The sequence below is a fragment of the Metarhizium album genome, assembly GCF_000804445.1.
Source record: "Metarhizium album ARSEF 1941 chromosome Unknown scaffold_18, whole genome shotgun sequence".
Lineage (NCBI taxonomy): Eukaryota > Fungi > Ascomycota > Sordariomycetes > Hypocreales > Clavicipitaceae > Metarhizium > Metarhizium album.
The window spans coordinates 7615-27885 of NW_024467592.1; the positions used below are offsets into that span (position 1 = coordinate 7615).

Sequence of the window (20271 nt, forward strand, 5' to 3'; positions counted from 1 at the left end):
CAAATTATAATTGCCTTAAACACTTAAAGACAAGCCCTACTAACTTATAACTATAGAAGGGACTGCAGTAAAGTATAGCTAAGAAGTAGTTAACATAGAAATTGCAAATCTCCCTATTAATATATAAAGCACAAAACACTAGGTTATATTAGATATTATAGTAATCTTAAAACATAATGTTATATTAGGAATACCCTAGTTGCAAGCAAGCAATCTACAAGTTAATTAGAGAACTAGCTAACTTTAATAGGATTTACTAGGATGTAGTTATAAAATAGAGAGCAGCCTATAAAAGGCACCTTATTTAAACTATAATAAGCCTCTAGAAATATATATAATTGCTAGAGAGCTAAAAGCTAATATAATAGAGATTCCTAAGAAATACTTACAGTACAGCAAGCTGTTTAGCAGAGAGCTAGAAATAGAACTACTAGAGTATATATGCTAGAACTATAAGATTAAAGTCTAGCCTAGTACTAAACTAACGTTCAGCAGAATTTATCTGCAGAACTCTAAGCAAGACTAAGCGCTTAAGAAGTATCTAGAGAATATATTACAAAAGAAATATATATAACTATTAAAGTCCCTAGCAGAATACCTAATTCTATAGGTACTAAAGAAGAATAGAAAACTATAACTATATATTAATTACTAATACTTAAACAAGATTATAATTAAAGATTAATACTTATTACTGCTTATAACAGAAATATAAGATAAAGTTAGAAAAGCTAAATAGTTTACTACTCTTAACTTAAAAGAAGCCTATAATTTTATATAAATAAAGAAAGGCTATAAATAGATAACAGCATTTAGAACTAGCAGAGAACACTATAAATATTTAGTAATGCCTTTTAGGCTTACTAACGCACTAGCAACCTTTTAAAGAATAATTAATATAATACTATAGAAACAACTAGGAGTATTTATAGTTATATATCTTAACAATATCCTTATTTATTTAAATACTCTTAAGAAATACAAACAATATATACATAAGATACTATAAACTCTATAAGACAATAAACTCTTAGTTAAAGCATTAAAATGCTAGTTTTACTAGAATACTATATACTTTCTAGAATATATACTTATATATAGTAAGATATAAATAAGTCTAGATAAAATTAAAACTATTAAGGAATAGCTAATACTAATAAACCTAAAAGAAGTTAGAGGATTTATAGTATTTATAAACTTTTACTAGAAATTCCTAAGTAGATATAGAGATATATTATAACTTCTTACAAACTTAATAAAGAAAGAAATTAGATTTTAATAGACTAATAAAGAAGCTAAAGCATTCTAGAAAATAAAAGAGTTAGTTATATTAGAACCTATGCTAAAAGCACTTAATTAGAACAAACCTTATAAGCTTAAAACAAACGCCTTAGACTTTACACTAAGCGGACAGCTTAGACAATAAGACAACTAAAAAAGATTACATCTAGTTATATTCTTCTTAAAGAAACTCTACAGACTAGAATTAAATTATAGAATTTACAATAAAGAACTTATAGCTATTATTAAGTGCTTTAAAGAATAGAGACATTATCTTATAGAAGTAAAGCATTAAATTAAGGTCTATACTAATTACAAGAATCTTATATTATTCTTAACTATAAAGGATCTAAATAAATAACAAATTAAATAGTATAAAACCCTTATAGATTATAACTTTAAGATTATATACTATAAAGAATCTAAAAACAGAAGAGCAGACGCACTTAGCTAAAGAGAGAATTTAAAATCAGAAGAGTAAGTAAGTAATGCACTCTTACTATACGCTACTAAGAATAGAAACTTTATATTAAGCACCTAAGAAGTTAGCATAATATAGCAAGTTAAGCTAGACAAAATATAAATATAGAAGATCGCATTATGCATTAAGAATAACAGCTACTTAGATAATTAGGAAACAAAAACGCATTTATCTAAGAAAGGAGAGACTTTCTTATACAATAAACGCTAGTATATTTCTAGTATACTTTAAGAGCAGCTTATTAAAGAGATATATAAACACCTACTATATAGATATTAAAGTGTAGAGAAGACACTTAATAGATTAAGAAGATTATATAATTTCCTAGAAAGCAGAAAAATAGTGCAAGAAGTTATTAGAAAATGTAATATATACAATAAAGCAAAATCAGCGCAATACGCACTATATAGAGAATTACAACTAATATTACTACTAGATAGAGTATAGCAAACTGTTATAATAGACTTTATTGTTAAACTACTAAAGTCAAAAGAACTAATAATAGAAGTAGCTTATAATAGCATTCTAGTTATTATAGACAAACTTATAAAGTATGCTTACTATATTTCTTATATAGAATTAAGTAACACTAAAGACTTAGCATATATATTCTTTAAAATAGTTATTATATAATACAAATTACTAATAAAGCTTATATTAAATTAAGACAAATTATTCACGTTAAACTTTTAGAAATACCTTATAGAAACTATAAGAGTTAAATAGAGCTTATTAATAGCATTCTACCTACAATTAGACAGACAAATAGAAATACTAAACTAAATACTTAAATAATACCTATAAAGCTATATAAACTACTAATAGAATAATTAGGTAGAATAGCTACTACTAGCATAATAGGCTTACAATAGCTCTAAGATTAATAACATAAAGATGTTACTATTTAGGGCAAATTACAGATATAACTCTATTATTAAAACATATACAGCACGCAGTGTGCACACACTAGCAGCTATAGTGCATGCAGTAAAGATTATAGAAACGCAGAAATACTTACAATAGAAATAGATATTTTTGCAGAACTAAATAAAGCACTATGCAGACAAAAAGAGATTGCTAGCGCTAATCTTAGAGGAGAGACATAAAGCATACCTTATTTGCAAAAACATTAAAATAAAACAACCTAGCAACAAACTTAACTAGAAGAAAATTAGACTATTCCTTATTAAACAGAAAATATTAGAAACTAACTATAAATTATTATTGCTAGATAGAATAAGAATCTATTTAATATTTTATATATTATTGCTAGAGAAAGCACTAGATAAATTTATAATTACTATAAATATTACAACAGAAAATAACAGCAAATATAAAGTTAAATAAATACTTAGAGCTAAAGAAGATAAAAAGAATTATCATTATCTTATTAAATAAAAGAAATATTTAAACTTAGAAAACACATAGAAACTAGCTAACAACCTTACAAACTACTTAATATTGCTTTAATAGTTTTAGTCCTAAGAAGCGCATTCTAATTAATTGCCTAAGTACTACCTAACAACTTAATATTAAACTTAGCATTTAAGAAATAAACTAACGTAGAATCTAAATTATCTAAAGAAGTAGAAAGAACACTAGTATTCTTTTAAAACTATTTAGCTTCCTTATGCTCTATACATTCTAACTCTTTAATATTACTAATACTATATGCAACTATATATATTATTTTCTTAAACTACAATTTCTTTTATTTTTAAAGACAGAGAACCTTCTCTTCTGCCTCTTCTAGCTTATGCTCTAACTTAATATATTAAGACGCAATATTTTGCAACTAAGCAGGAAACACTCCCTAAATGTTACACTATAATAAGTTTAAATAAACATACTCTATATATTAAGAGGAGTTAGAAGGAGAAACTTAACATTTAAGAATACTATAGCTCTCGCAAGCAGAATAAAACAGTATAGTTAGAAGAAAAGAACTCGCAAGAATAGCCGCTAGAAGATTGTTGCAATAAAGAACTAATGCCTTAGAAGCCTTTAACTTTTGCTTAACAATATAATTAGCAGGCATAATAGCACATAATAATAGAAGAAGAAAGTTACCCTAGGACCTTAGACAGCCTGCTTTAATAGCCTTAAGGACAAGACTAATAGAGGAGGGGCATAATATTACAAACGTTACTAAACGCAGGAAGGACTAGGCCGCACTAGGGAAGGCACAGCTATAACAAGGGAGAACTAAGACGTTACATACTAAGTTACATAATTACAAAGTAATTAATAAATTACCTATTAATTACTGTAAGCTAAGTAATTATTAAATTACTTATTAATTGCTATAAGTTAGGGATTAATAGATAGACAAATAATTAAGGTAATTATTAGTTTACAATAGAGAGATAGATAAGTACTTAAGAAGAAGGTATTCTGCTGTAGTAGATAGTTTAGTTCTCTATTAATTAATCTAAGCAATAGTTTTACTATTAAGAGTTATACTCTTAACAGCCTTATTAATACTGCTTAATAGCTACTCTTAATAGCTACTCTATAGCGTTTAACCTAACTTACTTCCTAAGAAATAGACCTACTGTGTCTTAGAACCTAAGCCACTGTTACACCACTGTCTACTCTGCTTAGAACACCCACCTTAATATATATATAGGGTTTTTAGGCGCTAGTTTAATGCTATTTTAGTAGCTGCCATACTATTATAGATAGCTGTTATGCTGTTGTGTTAAGTTAAATTAAGAGTGAGTGTGCCCCACAGGCCTCTAAACGCTTAGGCGAGCATTAGGTCTCTGACTTTATCGTGTTGGACTTTGTCGGCGGAAAATCGCCAGGTCAACTGCACTACGCAAAAGTGGAACGCGCTCCAGCAATTAGAGACGCAAATTGACCTTTTATACTGCGCAATTACACACACAGTTGCATGCACCCTTTTTTTTTTTCTGCTGACAGACTTGACTCATGAAGCCTAGTAGGCGCATTGATACTGTGAAGGCAAAGAGTTTAGAGTAAACCAGGCCCCTTAATATAAAGATCCAAGCAGACTACAGAGTATTGTCATTAAATATACCTAACTAAACACCAGCACCACAACCTGTTATGGTAGACCTGACTCATTATATATAGTGCAGTCAATGCAATAGACGAAGCAATAGACGAAGTCACTGCTTTTTAGACTTTATCGTGTTGGACTTGACTCGTTACACACTTCTTGTAGCTATGACATTAATTCCTGGTCTCATGGGTGGATAAAATCTGTGAATATATAAGTCGAAGCTAATGATCGGAGTTTTGAGAATGGCAGCCTCGCGCTATAGTCCAACACACCATTCATCATCAGCTATGCGTTGGGAAATCGTCAAGGCAGCAACCCTCGTTGCGCTAATTGAATCAACCGCAGCCGCACCGTCGGCCGATAAGAAGGCTGAGCTGAACATTGTCAAAACCACCAAAGAGAATGGAATCACCATAGACTGGGTCACTCGCGAGTCCCAGGGTAAAGTTTTCACGCCCCCCTTAGAACCGCACGCGGGAGCGGACAAGGAGAAATTTGGACGAAATGTTACCCTCGGCCTTGGAGCACAGGGTCCTGACGGAACCGTTCCAATTGTGCGAGTCGAAAACAATGTTCCAATGAAGCAACCAGCTCCTCTTTACCGAGACGACAACTTCAACGCGACTGAGCTTCATGCTCGTGCTGTTAGTGTCCGCGGCAAGCATTGGTACGCCCATTCTTCCTCATATGATTGGAACCTCGGCGGCGGCGCCTACATCTCTACCCACAGACCGTTTGTCAAGCAAGACGGAGACCAGTCCCTTTTGCAAATTGCTGCCATGTACGTGGAATTCGACCACTCTAATAACACAGTTAAATGGCAACAGACGGTCGAAGCTGGCTGGAGATACTATCCTGCTGCGGACAAGGGAGGACCTGTTCTATTTACTTACTATACCACTGATGGATATGAGACAGGTGTCGACGAAAATTACGAGAGGGGATGGTTCCAGTACGACAAGGAAATCTCCCCAGGCATGCCCATCGCTGCCTTCTCCGTCCAAGGAGGGAGACAGGAGGAAATCGAACTCAGATACAGGCTTCACAACGGTTGCTGGTGGCTCTACACCATGGGTCGTTATATTGGTTGTTACCCTGCCTCACTATTCGCTCTCGAAGGCGTAAATCCAAGAAACACGCTGGCCACTAGATCAAGCAATTTCTCATTTCACGGAGAGGTTTACAGCATTGACGGGCTGCCTACAGCCACTGAAATGGGCAGTGGCCGTCCGGCCAGGGATGGTTGGAAATACGCCGCGTACATGAGGGACATGAAGTGGATTGATATCAACGGCCAGGAGCATGATTGGGATGGCTACTCTTGGGCAGATGATGATGCTGGTTATTCGATTGAAACCGAATTCCTATCGGGCACGGCGGGCTGGAATAGCTATATGTTTCTGGGAGGTCGAGGAACTGGTAGAGGGAGAGTTTACTAGGAGTCAAGTTCGGGAGTCGCGAAGTTGCGTTGAGGTACGGAGTAATGTCAGCCCATCCGTCCCCTGTACGGAGTACCTACCGCATATACTCGAACATACCAGCCTTATTTTTTATTTTCGTGCACTGAAGTGGTGTCCCAAGCCACCCGGGATATCGGCTGGTCATTGGTGGTGGGTTTCTACAGCCGCCACGGCGATCAGCTGCTGTCTGCTGCTACCCGCCTCCTTATTTCAAACTCGAATTCTGGTCTTGGCGTGCTCGGTCGGCACTCTCGCTCGCGGAGTTTGGTGACGGACGAAAGACGGAGCACGAGGACCGGTATTGATTGTTCGGATTTGGTGCCAGTGCAGACCAATATTGCATTGCGCTCCCGCGGACAGCAAACCGGCAGCATGCTAGACTCCTGGACCTGAACGGCAGACTGGCAGGATGCTCCACCGAACCTTCCCAGTCTGACCACGGCCCCGGCCCGCGTACTCTCTTCCGCCCCACCCCCTCTCTCCGCGTTGCCTGCCTGCCGTCCGCCAGAGTTCCAAAGTGCAGCTTCCAAAATTTTCATCTCTCTCGCTCAATTGGCCGCCGGCTCTTTCCCATCTGCCGGCGACCTTGGCGGCATGGAGCATGGACTGCGGAACAGAGCCTTCGCAAATTTCTCGCTTCTGTCCCAGATGCCAGATGCCAGATGCCAGATGCCAGATGCCAGATGCCAGATGCCCATCAATTGGGCAATCACGGAGTCCTGCCTGCTGTTGTATACCGTCGCTTCGATGTTGGCTCCTTCCTTTCTGTACGACTAATGACAGCCTGCAAGGGACCCCAGGCCATGTTGTGAGCCACGCTCATCAGCCGAACATTGAAATACGGAGACATCACATCATTCGGGTTCCTGGTTGGCAGCGACACGAGACGGGCGACCCTGACGCCGGCGCCATCATCTGGTCTTGTTAGGATAACTCACTAGTTACTTCGTAGTTCTACGGAGTAGTCGTAATTTCATCATTGCGCGGTAGCTCCTTTCCTTCTCATATCATTCCCGTCATTCTCATCATTCTCATCGCTCTTTTTTAGGTCCCAGGCTGGCCTGCCCTCTTGTCATCACTGGCGTTCGAATCCGCGAGATCGAGACTGGACGTTGTGCCGCCGTGGTACTCCGTACTGCGTACTGTTTCTGATCATCCCCCCCCCCCGTCACCTCTCATGGCGGCACAGCAGCGACACTGGGGCCATCTCCCTGCTTCGCACGGTTCGCAGGGGCCGAGGGACGACGAGTACGACGAGTGCACGCACACGTACCCGACGCATGAGCACCGCCGCTCGCTTGATGCCCAACCTCCGCGCTGGTCCAGGTCGAATCGTGCTTCAGTCAACACCGATGCGCTTACAGAGTCCACCTTCAGCCCCCACTCGCCCACGGCTTCGAGCTTTGTTGGAGCGGCCCAAGGCCTGGCTCCTAGACCGCCTTCTTATCAGCGCCAAGATTTCGTAGCTAACGGTGCCCTGGGTGTCGGCGTGGGCATGGTTGCGGGTGCTGACACTGTTGGCAACGACGTAAATATTACTGTTGCTGATGCTACTATTCCACAAGAACCTGTCTTGCACATGTCTGAAGAAACGTTCTGCAGACCCCATCGACAGTCTTCAGAACAATACCGAGAGCCATCCTTCGAATCAGCTCCTCGGTCACCTCAGCCTTCTCTCACTGCGCCCGAGTATCCTCGACGCCCGCCTGTAAGCCATCATCAGCCGTATGCGACTTCAGAACCCTCTTACATCAGGTTCAAATCCAACCCGGACCAAGTCTTGCCGACCTCTTTACAACCGCAGCCTTTGTCATCAGGCTGGTTTGCTCGTGTGGACGACGGCATGGAGCCCGAAGGTCACTACACGACTCGCGGCGAAGAACATCCAGACGACCCAAGGTATCATATACACGATGTGACTGGCGGCAGAAGCGTCGTTGCGCCATCCATGGCGCCTCGAGATGTTGCTGCGGGAGGATCTCGAAGACCGTCCGTCACTGTGCCGTCGGAGCGCCGCAAGAAGTTTGCAAACGACCATTCGCCCCTCCAACGGCTTGAGCTGACGCTCGATAGCATGACCAAGGAGGAAAAGAGAGCCAGAGTCCAAGCCGCGGAGCAGCGAGCTAGGGAACGTGCCGCAAAACGAGCTGCTGATGCCTCCACAGCCCAATCGACTGAATCACACGCTCGCCGAATACCCATTGACACGCCGAGCGATTCTCCAGAAGCCACTGCACCAAATGTCACAGCAAGCAAGCTTCAAATGGACCCCGCGGAAACTGGAGCTCGAGGGCAACCATACCCGCAACATCAGCTTCTAGTTGCCAGGGGCCATCGTAGCGAAACTGGAGATCTGAATCGTGCCGTTGGTCCGCCACCACCAACCCACGTGCCCAAGCAACAGGAAGATGGAGAGCCAAGGGCTGGGCTATCAAGACAAAATCTGAGCTTCAGTGAGCGCGCTTCGCGGAATGAGAAAGATCACACGGCTGAGCAAACAAGTCCGGTCAGACAAACAACGGCTTTCTTCAGCGGTGGCGTGAGCAGTGGAATGAATGTTACAAGGAATGGAAGTAACAGGTTACGCAAAGACCCTCCCGCGGATCAATGGACCTCATTCAGGCCAAGTAAGGCGAGGGAAGTGCCTGACTCTGCTATTACTCAACCTAGTCCAGCTCAAGCAAATGGAGCAGCTAGCAGGCTCCCTCGTGCGGTTAGAGACAAAGCACTGCCTCCCGTTCTAACAGCACAAGAGCATCTTCAAGGACTACAACGTCGAGCAACTGAACCCATCTATGGAGAGGAGTGTAGACCTGACGAAGCGTATGTTCTCCATGCGGGCCGCGGGAACGCCAATATCAGTACTATGCAAAACCTCGGTCCCGAGTATCAAGATCCAGACGTCGCCGGAAAGCGCCCTGAACGGCAAGACAAGGACCATTCTGTCGAGAGCCTCCCCGAACGTCGAGTTTCGAACATGGTTTTCAAGGACCCGGAAAACTTGCGTCCCGGCGAAGGGCTGTATCAGCCGCCAGTGTGGCTGAATGAGTATCAAAATGCAACTGTTGGGTTTCTCGGTGGGACCTTACTGGACCTCGCAGAAGTTCACGAAGCCCTCGGCGACAAGAATAAGGCTTGGTGGGAGAACACTGGTGGCCGCAAAAATAATGCCTACTCATCCAGGCCACGGAAAGCCGAAGCGTTCGACGGCGAGTATGATGATACAAACGGTAAGCGAGTCTAAAACAGCAAGTCTCTACCGACGATGTGTGCTCATTCGTTTCAGCCCCAACTCGGTTCAAGCCACCCTTGTATCTTAAATGCGGACCCCTTTTGAGATATTGCGGAATTCGTCAGGAGAAGGTACCCCCGCGATCTCAGAACAGTGCTGTGTCAGACCGCGAGATCTGGAGAGGGAGCGTCATGATCGTGACACAAGATTCAGAGTCGTCCTACGACATTGCACCTATGCTTCGCCTGTTTGTACAGGAGATTCAACTTCTACCCCCTCCGCCACTCCAAGTGAATGGAGACTTACCACCTGAATACGTGGATCCGATTGCGGGACACCCCAAGCTCGGTCGTAGAGGAGAAACTCTCTACGTACGCCCGGTGGAGCATCTTGAAGAAGCCAGAGACCTGTCTTATATGGAAACAGATGAAGGCCTGTACGAAAAGACACGCAGTCCGCCCGATATGCCCCCTCCAAATTGCGCAATTGAATTACCTCAATCCTTCGCTGGTCGCCAAAAGCGCATTCAGAATGATGGCGAAAAGCTTCAAAAGTACAAGGATGTGAGAGGATTTCGTCTTCACGCAGAGCGAGGCTGCACCTTTTGGAGGTTTAACATCGAAGTTGAACTGCGAGAGAAACAGCAACGCATCGCCTATCGTATCAACCGTGGCCCTTGTATGGCGTTCTGGGTGCCGTCTCGGGGACAAGCTATGAATATCATGTTCCATAGCTGCAACGGATTTAGTGCCAGTGTCAACCCTGACGACCTTAGCGGCCCTGATCCTATGTGGCGTGATGTTCTGAACACGCACCAGTCGCAGCCATTCCATGTCATGATTGGAGGCGGAGACCAAATTTACAATGACTCTATTGCTCATGAATGCAGCCTGTTGCGTGAGTGGCTTGAGATCCGGCATCCGCAGCAGAAACACGGGGCTGCATTCACTGCGAGCATGCAGGATGAAATGGAAGAATTCTATCTACAGCGCTATTGCGTGTGGTTCTCTCAGGGTCTTTTCGGCCTGGCAGCATCACAGATTCCCATGGTCAACATGTATGATGACCACGACATCTTCGACGGATATGGTTCTTATCCTGACAATTACATGAGATCACCGGTATTTGCCGGCCTGGGAGCGGTTGCTTTCAAGTACTACATGCTCTTCCAGCACCAAAGCGTTCTGACTGAGACAGAAAACACAGAACCCAGCTGGATTCTTGGTCAAGAACCTGGACCGTACATCAAGGAGCTGAGTCGTAGTGTTTATGTTTCCATGGGAGGCAAAGCTGCCCTGCTTGCAGTAGACTGCCGCACCGAGAGAACAGAGTATGATGTGGTTAATAGTCAGACATGGGAGAAGATCATTAACAGAATGTATGCCGAGGTACGACGTGGCCACGTCGAGCATTTACTAGTGTTGTTGGGCGTCCCAATCGCATATCCCAGGATGGTCTGGTTGGAAAATATGTGAGTGCTTTATTTTATTTCCTGGAATAAAGTTCTTCTTTGCCCGGTCTTGACTGACACTGTGTCAAGTTTAACCTCCAGGTTGATGGATCCCGTGAAGGCTCTTGGTCGAACTGGCATGTTTGGCAAAGTCCTCAATAATATCGATGGTGGTGTGGAGGTCTTGGACGACTTGAATAACCACTGGACTGCCAAGAACCATAAACACGAGAGAAGCATAATTATGGAGGATCTGCAGGATCTAGCGATTGATAAATCATTGCGAATCACGATTCTAAGGTAAAGATTCCTTTTGCAACGAACACCACCAGAAAGTATGACAATCTGACGTTCACTGTAGTGGTGATGTTCACTTGGCTGCGGTTGGTCAGTTCTACTCGAACTCGAAGCTCGGCTTGCCAAAGCACAAGGACCCAAGGTACATGATCAACGTTGTATCGTCAGCTATTGCAAATGCTCCGCCCTCGGATTTGCTGGCAGATTTACTCAACAAGCGAAACAAGGTTCATCATTTCGACAGGCAAACGGAGGAAGGCATGGCCCCTCTATTCCACCATGGTGTAGATGGGAAACCTCGAAACAACAAGCACCTTCTGCCACACAGAAACTGGTGTTCTATTCGTCCCTGGTCGCCTGGCAGAACGCCGCCCCCGACGCCACCATTGTCGTCCTATGATAGGAGCCCAAGCCCACCGAATAGCAACGGCGGCGGAGGCCTGTTTCGCCGACTCTCTTTGGGGAGCAGAACTCGATCGGTGTCAAATCGATTGGACGGATCGCGTACTTCAGTTCGGGGTGACAGACCCCCTGTCTCTGGAGGCGTGAGTGGTTTATTCCGCAGTTTGTCGCGGAGAAACTCGACTGATGGTCCTCGGCCGATAAAGCTCACCCGCACCATGTCGCTTGGAAGCGGCGAGAGCAAGAAGAAGGGGCTCTTCAGCCACGGTCGACGTGGGAGCAAAAGGCGGCCTGATGATGGGGGCATCAACGGACAATGGGGTGGTGAAAGCGAGGACGGGGACGGCTACTTCGTCGACAGCCACCCTTCTCATGCTGTCCAACCATCAGGGCTGCGCGGCGGTGGTACATATGAACACTCGGAGTTCTCAGATGAGGATGAGCTGCATTTTACAGCTGAACTTCCGCAGCATTCCCGGACTGTCGGGGGCCAGCCGGCAGAGACGACCAGGCGCGATGACGGGTCGGATGCTATGATGCGGCCATTCCATCGCACGCCAACGGGGCTGTCGGTGAAGCAGATGCGCAAAGCCGAGAAGTTCATCGTTGACCTTGAGGGCGGCCTCGACATATGTCTGAATGTGGAGGTTAATCCCAAGGACCCAACGGGTATTACCGTACCGTACCGACTGTTGGTGCCTCGATTGCAGTATGAGTATAACCCAGCAGATGATGAGCTGCAACAGCCTACCGAGGAGCTACGGCAGCCGACGGGCTTGAAGAGGTTTTTGAGCCTTCGTAAGAGGCCCGAGAGGCCCAAGCTGCAACAACAAGACGAGGAAGACGGCGGGGGAAGCGAAGGCAAGGACAATGATGATGATGTGAGCGATGAAAGCTCCGACGTCCCGCCAAGGCGGTAAGCGCCGATTTTCAAGAGAAGGGAAGATGAGCATGGCGGTAACTTGTGATGTGCATCACTCATATACGAAGTGTGACGGCATGGATGATATTGGAATAGGTGCAATATGAACTACAGAGAATTGGGCGGCATACGATGCAGTAGGGGCACAGCAGGACGTTTTTTTTTTTTTTTTGGAACTGTCGGGAACTGTTGAGGGAGTCGAAAAACAGATATTGGATCAAGGGCATAAAGAAAAGTCGTATTTGTGGGAGGGATGTCGGCTGGTTGTGCATCATGGGCCATGGCTCGGGTGACATGCATGAGACAGCTTTGGACGGTAAGTACTCCGTACCTTGGTGTGTGCCGGCCCCCACAGACTTGGTCAAGATGGTCGTCCACTTGAGCAGTCGACACGTGTATTTCAACATAGTCTTGGTGAACTGAACACTGGAGCCACGGCAGACAGACTGTACGGAGTAGCAGCAAACATAAGTAGGCAATGGTTGAGGCGTAGATGATATTTGACGCCGAATTGAAGGATTCAAGTGAAGTACTAGGCACCTAGTAAGTCTGGTTAGACCTTGGCTAAGCCACTTACTAGCCCCGGCGGTTGTGTGTCCCGCGCTCATCGCTGGCTGCTCCTTCCCTCTGTCCAGCGTCCAACGTCCAACCAGCAGCCAGCATCTGAGACTAGTTGACATGTAACAAAAAGTCTCCGTCCTCGAATCAGTTTCACGCCTTCTTTCCCTTTGTCATTTTTCCTTACAACGGGCAGATTTGACGGCTTTTTTGTGTTCATTTTCGTTCCATTTTGTTTAATTTATTGGCGACGACCTTCACTCGTTTCTACTCCACTGCCTACGTCTTATGTGACTCGCACATAAACAACTCCGTCCGGTCTACTACTCTTCTCTGTCCTTGTGCATCGGATCGTGAAAGGCCTAGCCAGCTCGGCTCAACTCTGACTCGCAAACGACAAAAAACTAAAGACAGCCCACCGAGTGGCTCACGCCAAGCTCCCTGCCCACCCCTTGAACATCTCGTCCCGCTGCTCGAGGCCCATTTACTTTGCCGTCTGCAACTTTCCATTCACAACGGCTTGACAGTCGCCACCCAGCTTGTTTGGCGAAGAAGTAATGGCGTCAGTATGTTCAGCCGTCTAGCCATGCTCAAACCCGTGAAGGAAGGGCGTCCGCGCGTCTTATCCCAGGTCATCCTCGCCTGGATATGCGGCCCAGGGAGTCGCATGCTCACGACAGCCACCCTGCGTGTCGCGCATCTGATGAGGGTTAATTTAACCCCAAGGCGTCTCCTGAGCTTTCCGCATTTTTTGTTCCTGTTTTGGATGGTGATTTTGCTCTGGGGCGAAAGATGGGTGTTCGACTCCAAGGTCACAAGGTGCGATTGGGAGAACTGGGAGAAATGGGTACGTTGCCATGTTGCATAAATGAAATATCACGTCTTGTTCGGTGGATCATGCTGATGCATCATGATGCAGCCCAAAGAAGCAAATCCTCATCATCTCATTCTCATCGCCGACCCCCAACTTATCGACGCCCATTCGTATCCCGGTCGACCCTGGCCTCTATCGTCCCTGACTGTACTGGTGACAGATAACTATATGCGACGAGGATATACTTCGTTACAGCGCCAATTAAAGCCCGACAGTGTCTTCTTCCTCGGCGATCTGTTCGACGGCGGCCGAGAGTGGAAGACGCGGCGCGGCGACACGTTTGTCGATCCAAAATGGGGTGTTGAGCGGTCTGCCACCGAGAAGAAGTGGGTGAGGGCGTGGCATCGCAAATATGGTGAAGACTATTGGATCCGGGAGTATCAGAGATTCTGCGACATCTTCGTCGGCCCATTTAACGAGGGAAGCAGTGTTCCCGGGCCATACCAGAGGGGTAAGAAACTGGTTGCCAGCTTACCCGGAAATCACGATCTCGGCTTTGGTGCTCAAATTCAGGTGCCTGTTCGTGACAGGTTCAGTGCCTTCTTCGGCGAAACCAATCGCGTGGATGTGGTGGGAAACCATACTATTGTGTCGGTAGACACGGTATCCCTGAGTGCCGATACCTCACGGTACAAGGATGAACATGACTTGAAGCCCATCTACGGGCCAGTCCATGAATTTCTGGACCAAGTTCAGGCAAGCAAGCGAAAGGCCGCTCAACAAGAGTTGGCCGTTTGGCATGGAGTGGACCGAGGGTTGAAGCTACGACACGAGGTCGAGGATATCAACGAGGCAGATTTATCACGCTCGCCAATGGACCCGGGAGAGGGTGCGCCTGACTTTCCTACGATTCTACTCAGTCATGTCCCCCTTTACCGAGACCCTGGCACGCCTTGCGGTCCCAACCGCGAACACTGGCCACCGAGCAAGTCGACGATGAAAAAGGATGGATCTGTCGATCCCGCCGCCCGCGATGAGCGCAATGCCATCAGCGTCAGTGGCGGCTACCAGTATCAGAACGTTTTGAACGACGAAGATTCAGTCCGGCTGATCAAGAAGATTGGCAATGTCGTACACGCGTTTTCAGGTGATGACCACGACTACTGCGAGCTGGTGCACTCTGCTGCTCAAGAAAACGTGCCCGAGATTACCGTCAAGAGTATCAGCATGGCCATGGGGGTGCCAACGCCAGGATTCGTCATGGTCAGTCTGTTCAACCCCGTCGACGCCCACGGCAAACCTATCCCCAACTCGCCCGAGAAGACAATTCAAACCCATCTCTGCTTGCTTCCGAATCAATACCACACGTACATCAAGTACATTACTTTTGTTATCATTTCCCTCGCTCTACTATTTACCCGAGCGATTCTTGTTCCTGTCCTCCACCTCACCCCATTTGCCCTCGAACCTGAGACTCACGCAGCTCCCGCGCTCCCCATGTACAAGGACAAGGTGAAGACGGAATCACCTGAGTACGGCGCTCTCCGCTCGTCAGTGGTGGCGACATCCGGCGCTAGGAGCCAGGCAGACGGCGGCAACGCAAGATGGACACCCAAGAGGAGTAAACCCCGTCAACAATGGGGGTGGGGCAGTGAGAATGGAGGCCCTCGCATTACACTCGAAGACCATTTCTACGACGGCGGCAAAGCCAACAGGGGAAGGAGGAAGTTGCGCATACTAGCAAGGGAGCTGTGGACGACGTCATGGCGCTTGGCGTGGTTGACGGTGTTATACTGGGCATACCTGGCATGGAAGGGCTAGAACGACTGGGTTGTCACGGCGGCACCGTGTACTATAGACGTAGCTGTGTTTGTTACTCATTGGATGGTATATTCAGAGCTTCGGCATAGATGCGCACTGTGAGCGCATGTCTTGCGTCGACCCTTTGCACATAAGCGCCCGAGCACTCGACAGTACCCGCACCCTGTCACGGTCCTCGCCTTGCCTCTTTGTGTGCCGTTTCCCAAATTCAGTTCCCCGATGCCGTCCCCCACGGCCTGACGATGCCGCGCTTGTCGTCACCTCCTCCGGGTGATGCCTAGCCTCTCCTCGCGCGCTCTCCTCCCCACGGCGGCGGGGCTCTCTTGCACGCCCTCCATTTGAGCTTGTGACTGCGCGTACGACTGTGCTTCGACGCGCGCCTGTTGCGCCGCGGCGAGGGCCTCGTTTGCGCGCCGGTCTTCGTAGGCGGCGACGTCCTCGGCGGTGATGTGGAGGGTTGTAGGGGGCCGGCGGAGCATGGTGGCCGCGAGGGCGGATTTCGTTCTCGGGATGGAGATGGTGGTGCGGTGTGAAGTTGCTCGCTTGGAGGGGGGGGTGCAGACGTGACGCGCTGTAGAGTGATGGACGGTTCGTGATGGACAGTGGAAGTGTTTGTTGTTGTTGGAGGTGGCATCCGTGGTTGCTCTGGAGTCTGGAGGGAGGCAGCGTGTGCATGCGGGCGGGGCGGGGCCTGCAGGCTGCAGCGGCGTCCCGGGTCGTGCCGAGTGGATGGACGGGGACGGGGACGGATTCTCGTCTACATACTCCATGACACACGCCCACGCTCCTGATACTCGGTGCAACCTGTCGAGGGTCCGGTATCGCAGACTGACATCACGCACCGCGCTGCCGCGTGCACCGCTCATGGGCAACGACGGCATTAGTCGCCGCCCGCGGCCATCCATCTCAAAAGCGCCGCAATGTCCTGCTTCATACTGACGCTCAAGTCGGCCGACTCGGCTACCTGCTCGGACACGCAGTCTCTCTCGCCGTCGCCTACCACCAGCGGGGCCGACCTCAGCCTGAACGGCTGCCCCTGGGCGTCTCGCAAGGTGTAGTGCTTGGGCGAGCCCTCCTCTGGCGTCCACTTCCTCGGCGGCGCATGGCTTCGGAAGAAGCGAATGGGCTCTGTGAACGTGTCGCCGTCCTCGGGACGGGCGGGGACGGGCGCCTCCGCGTCCCCGTTGACGGTGGATGGGGATGTAGATACGACGCTGCGGGAGGAGAGGCTCAACGGCGAGGCCGTGCCGTCCGGGATGAGTTCGCCGTGCGTCTCGAAGCCAAAGGTCAAGAACCAGGCTGTCATGTCATCAGCCAGGTCGTTCTCATCATCGTCGTACGAGACCGTTTGCGAGCCGTCCCCGCCTGAGACGCCCTGGATAGCTATCTGGTAGGCGCTGCTGTCGATCGTGTCGTCCGTCTCCTCGTCCGAGTGGACATGTGGATCTGCGATCTGGCAGGCAATGCGACCGTGCGTGAACGAAGCGTTCGCGGCAGACAGCTGCGTGCCGGGGACATGGATGAAGTCGCCGCTGTCTTGAGATGGGAGGCTGTGGTCCACGCTCGGCCGGCTAACCGGCTCCTCGGGCTCGTCGCCGGATTCGGACTCGACCTCTGGTATAGTCGGAAGTCGTGCCTTGGTGTTTGTGAAGACGAATCTCTGCGGGTTCTTGGGAGGGGGCTGCAAGTCGCAAACGTTGGTTGTAGGAATAACCATGTCGCTGTTGCTCCGCGGTCGCTGTAGAGCAGCTTGTTGCGTCGGCGTGCTGGGCATGGAAAAGTCTGCATGGATTACAGCTTCGTCGAGGGGCAATACTGAAGGCTTTCCCGCTTTGATGTTGCTCTTGGTACTCCTGGTGGAACTTGTTGTTGTTGTCTCTTGCGACCCGTTACTATCAGACGAATCACTAGAGTCTCGCCCCTTCAGCGCCTCCTGTTGCTGGCCCTTATTGAGGATCTTGGCTCGAGTCTGCTCAGTCTTGTCCGAGGACGGCATCTCCTGGGCTTGCGCGCGCTTGAGGCGCGTGCCAGAGAAGAACTGAGCAACGCCGTTTGACACCGCCCATCTTGCCGGCTTGCTCGGCTGCGAAGCACGGGACGGGAGGGCTTTTTTCAGTTCCTTTTTCAGCACATTCATGGTCTGCGTCTTGGGGCATGAGGGAAGGGGCTTGTCTGTAGATGATTTGGGGCTCTTGGAGAGAGCAGGTCGGTCACCTGTGATATCCTCTCGCTCTTGGTGATGGTGAGTAGTGGTTTGAGGAATGAAGCTGGCTGGCACCTCTGGGCCCTTTGCCATTTGCCCTGACGCGTGTGGCAAATCAAGAAGCCACGACGTCAAAACCGCATCGTCCATCGTCTTGTGAACTGCTTGGAAAGCGTCTGCGGTCTCCTTTATCATGAGCTGCACTGACTGCGTCCAGGCGTCATGATAGCCCAGCGAGGGAGTCACAACCAGACGCTCCGGGCGGCTCTCCAGCATCACAGCGGCGGCAGAGTCAGACAATGGGGAAAGGGGCCGCTCAGAGGGCTCTCGGCTTTTGTCCATGTTTTGTTCATATTGTCCGGCGATACGCTGTGAACTTCGTCTCACTCGCCCTCGACTCTGTCCCGGCGGCGGCGGCTCGGACCAACGTGTGTTGGCGACGGAGCCTGCATCCAAGGAGCGCATACCAACTACATCATGACGGGGTCGCCCATCATCAGCATGGGCTGGTCTCGCTGGCCAGGCTTTGGGGACTCCGGACTTGACGGGAGGGAGCGGAGACGAGGCTCGGACGTTGTCATCATCGCTCCGGATCACCACGGGAGAGACGGATCGCTGCCGCCTGGTACTTGGCAGCCACAACGGTGACGGTGAGGATTTGTTCGGGCCCATTCGGTGCGAGAGATTCTCGTCAAGTGAATGAGCTCTTCGGTGATGTAGTCGAGAGGGAGACGAACTAAACGGCGAGCTTGATGACGCACGTCCCGCTGTGCCAACCGCCAGGCTCTCCATGTTGCTGTGACGGGCCTGCTGCTTGTGTGGCCGGAAACAACCAACAAAACCACAGACAGCACCACAGGATATTGGTGCTGTTATTTAAAAGAGGACTGGGCGCACAAACAGCCCAAGTGCCAGAGCATCAACGTATGCCAACCGTTTGACTGAAGAGTTGGCGACAAAGGGTCATATGACATGGTGAGACGGCTCCAGTGTCAAAGGGAACAAAACGACGACAGCACAGCAAATCGGTCAGATAGTCGAGGCGCAAAACACTTGATACTGGTTCGGACGGCCCCTGGAGATGGACAAAACAGTCAAGACAAAGAATGATTCCACCGCAGTGCACAGCGAGTGGGCAATGCTCCCGGTAAGGGAGCGACTCCAACCAAGCCAACAGTGGCTTATAAGAGAATGGCAACCTTCTCAGATTTCAGGTTGGTGGTGTTACGCCAAACATGGGGTTCCCAACCCACACCTGGCCGCAAACAGGCAGGTGTCCGAGTTGTTCTGACGAAAGGTGAATTGTTTCCCTTGTTCTGACTTGCGTCGTAGTGCTGAACTAAGACTGGTTCCATTGTGGCTGCGGCCCAGCCCAGGTGAAGCCAATGCGCAACCCGGCCGGACCCCAGCTCGCAGGATGCCGGGGTTGGGGTTGCTGGCTGGTGCTTTCTCTCAAGAGAGCCTCGAATTTGTCCGTAGAGCGGGCTCCAGCGCTGACTGTTTCTCGTGGATCTTGTTGCGTTCGTTCAATCGATTCACCATGTGCCCGAGGTGAAAGCCTGCAACCGGCGACAAAGTCCCGCTCACAACGCCTCTGAAGTCTGCCACCCTACTCTTCGTTCGCTCGCTACTCATCGGCGGGTATCCGAGATCCTTCCCAGTGCCATTTTGGTCATTGACGAAAACCAGCGGCGAGTCAGATGGGTACTTGTTGTGTTAGTAGTCAGAAAGCCACGCATTACGAGAGGTTTACGGCATGCTACTGCCGTGACACAATGTGAGGGGGTGTCTGAAGACACGGGAAGAGGCACGATACAGCTGAGAAGCGAGGTGTTCCGCGGCGTCATTGGTTAGTGTGACGGCGCAAACGTCCAGCGAGCGACACAAGCCCAACGCGTGGTGATGGACAGATGCTTGTATGCAGACCGGCAATGGGCCCCTCTAGTTGGGCCAGAGGACAAGAAGAACACGCTGACGAGCCAATACGCCAATACCGAGACTCTCACACATAGCGGCGAGTCACCGGATACCTCTCCAGGCCGCGACGACGACCTCGTGGTCCACGGGTGGCGTCCGCTCCCCTTTCCGGCACGACGCCAAACCACCGGACAGGTTCAGGCGCACACGCCGCTCAGTGATCCCTTCGTCGTTTGTGGCAGGAGAAAGAGACGAAGTTCTACCTTGCACTTCACTTGGCGCTGGCACTCGCGCGCTCCTGAAGCAGAGGCGGCAAAAGCACGTGCAACATTTCGTCGCCTCGCCCAGCAGGCGCCACGGTCAAGTCGTAATGACCTCGGGCGAGGTTGAACACAACCTATGTCG

At 48.6% G+C, this 20271-nt stretch overlaps 5 protein-coding genes across 5 annotated transcripts; 3 read left to right on the forward strand and 2 right to left on the reverse strand.

Moving 5' to 3' along the window:
• Positions 1-5077: 5077 nt before the first annotated feature.
• MAM_06060 (putative Glucoamylase) lies at positions 5078-6229 on the forward strand (the record flags this gene model as incomplete). Its single annotated transcript, XM_040824858.1, has 1 exon — positions 5078-6229. One exon carries the CDS (start codon positions 5078-5080, stop codon positions 6227-6229), a length of 1152 nt encoding a protein of 383 aa, XP_040677021.1.
• A 1198-nt stretch (positions 6230-7427) lies between these two features.
• Positions 7428-12551, forward strand: MAM_06061 (uncharacterized protein; the record flags this gene model as incomplete). The annotated part of the gene is made up of 5 exons (XM_040824859.1): positions 7428-8877; positions 9004-9480; positions 9537-10953; positions 11023-11232; positions 11294-12551. The coding sequence occupies 5 exons, from the start codon at positions 7428-7430 to the stop codon at positions 12549-12551; spliced, it is 4812 nt and encodes a 1603-aa protein (XP_040677022.1).
• A 1602-nt stretch (positions 12552-14153) lies between these two features.
• MAM_06062 (cdc1-like protein) lies at positions 14154-15746 on the forward strand (the record flags this gene model as incomplete). Its single annotated transcript, XM_040824860.1, has 1 exon — positions 14154-15746. One exon carries the CDS (start codon positions 14154-14156, stop codon positions 15744-15746), a length of 1593 nt encoding a protein of 530 aa, XP_040677023.1.
• Positions 15747-16003: 257 nt separating this feature from the next.
• MAM_06063 (Anaphase-promoting complex, subunit CDC26) lies at positions 16004-16516 on the reverse strand (the record flags this gene model as incomplete). The annotated part of the gene is made up of 1 exon (XM_040824861.1): positions 16004-16516. The coding sequence occupies one exon, from the start codon at positions 16514-16516 to the stop codon at positions 16004-16006; it is 513 nt and encodes a 170-aa protein (XP_040677024.1).
• Positions 16517-16626: 110 nt separating this feature from the next.
• Positions 16627-18291, reverse strand: MAM_06064 (uncharacterized protein; the record flags this gene model as incomplete). Its single annotated transcript, XM_040824862.1, has 1 exon — positions 16627-18291. One exon carries the CDS (start codon positions 18289-18291, stop codon positions 16627-16629), a length of 1665 nt encoding a protein of 554 aa, XP_040677025.1.
• Between the last annotated feature and the right edge of the window lie 1980 nt (positions 18292-20271).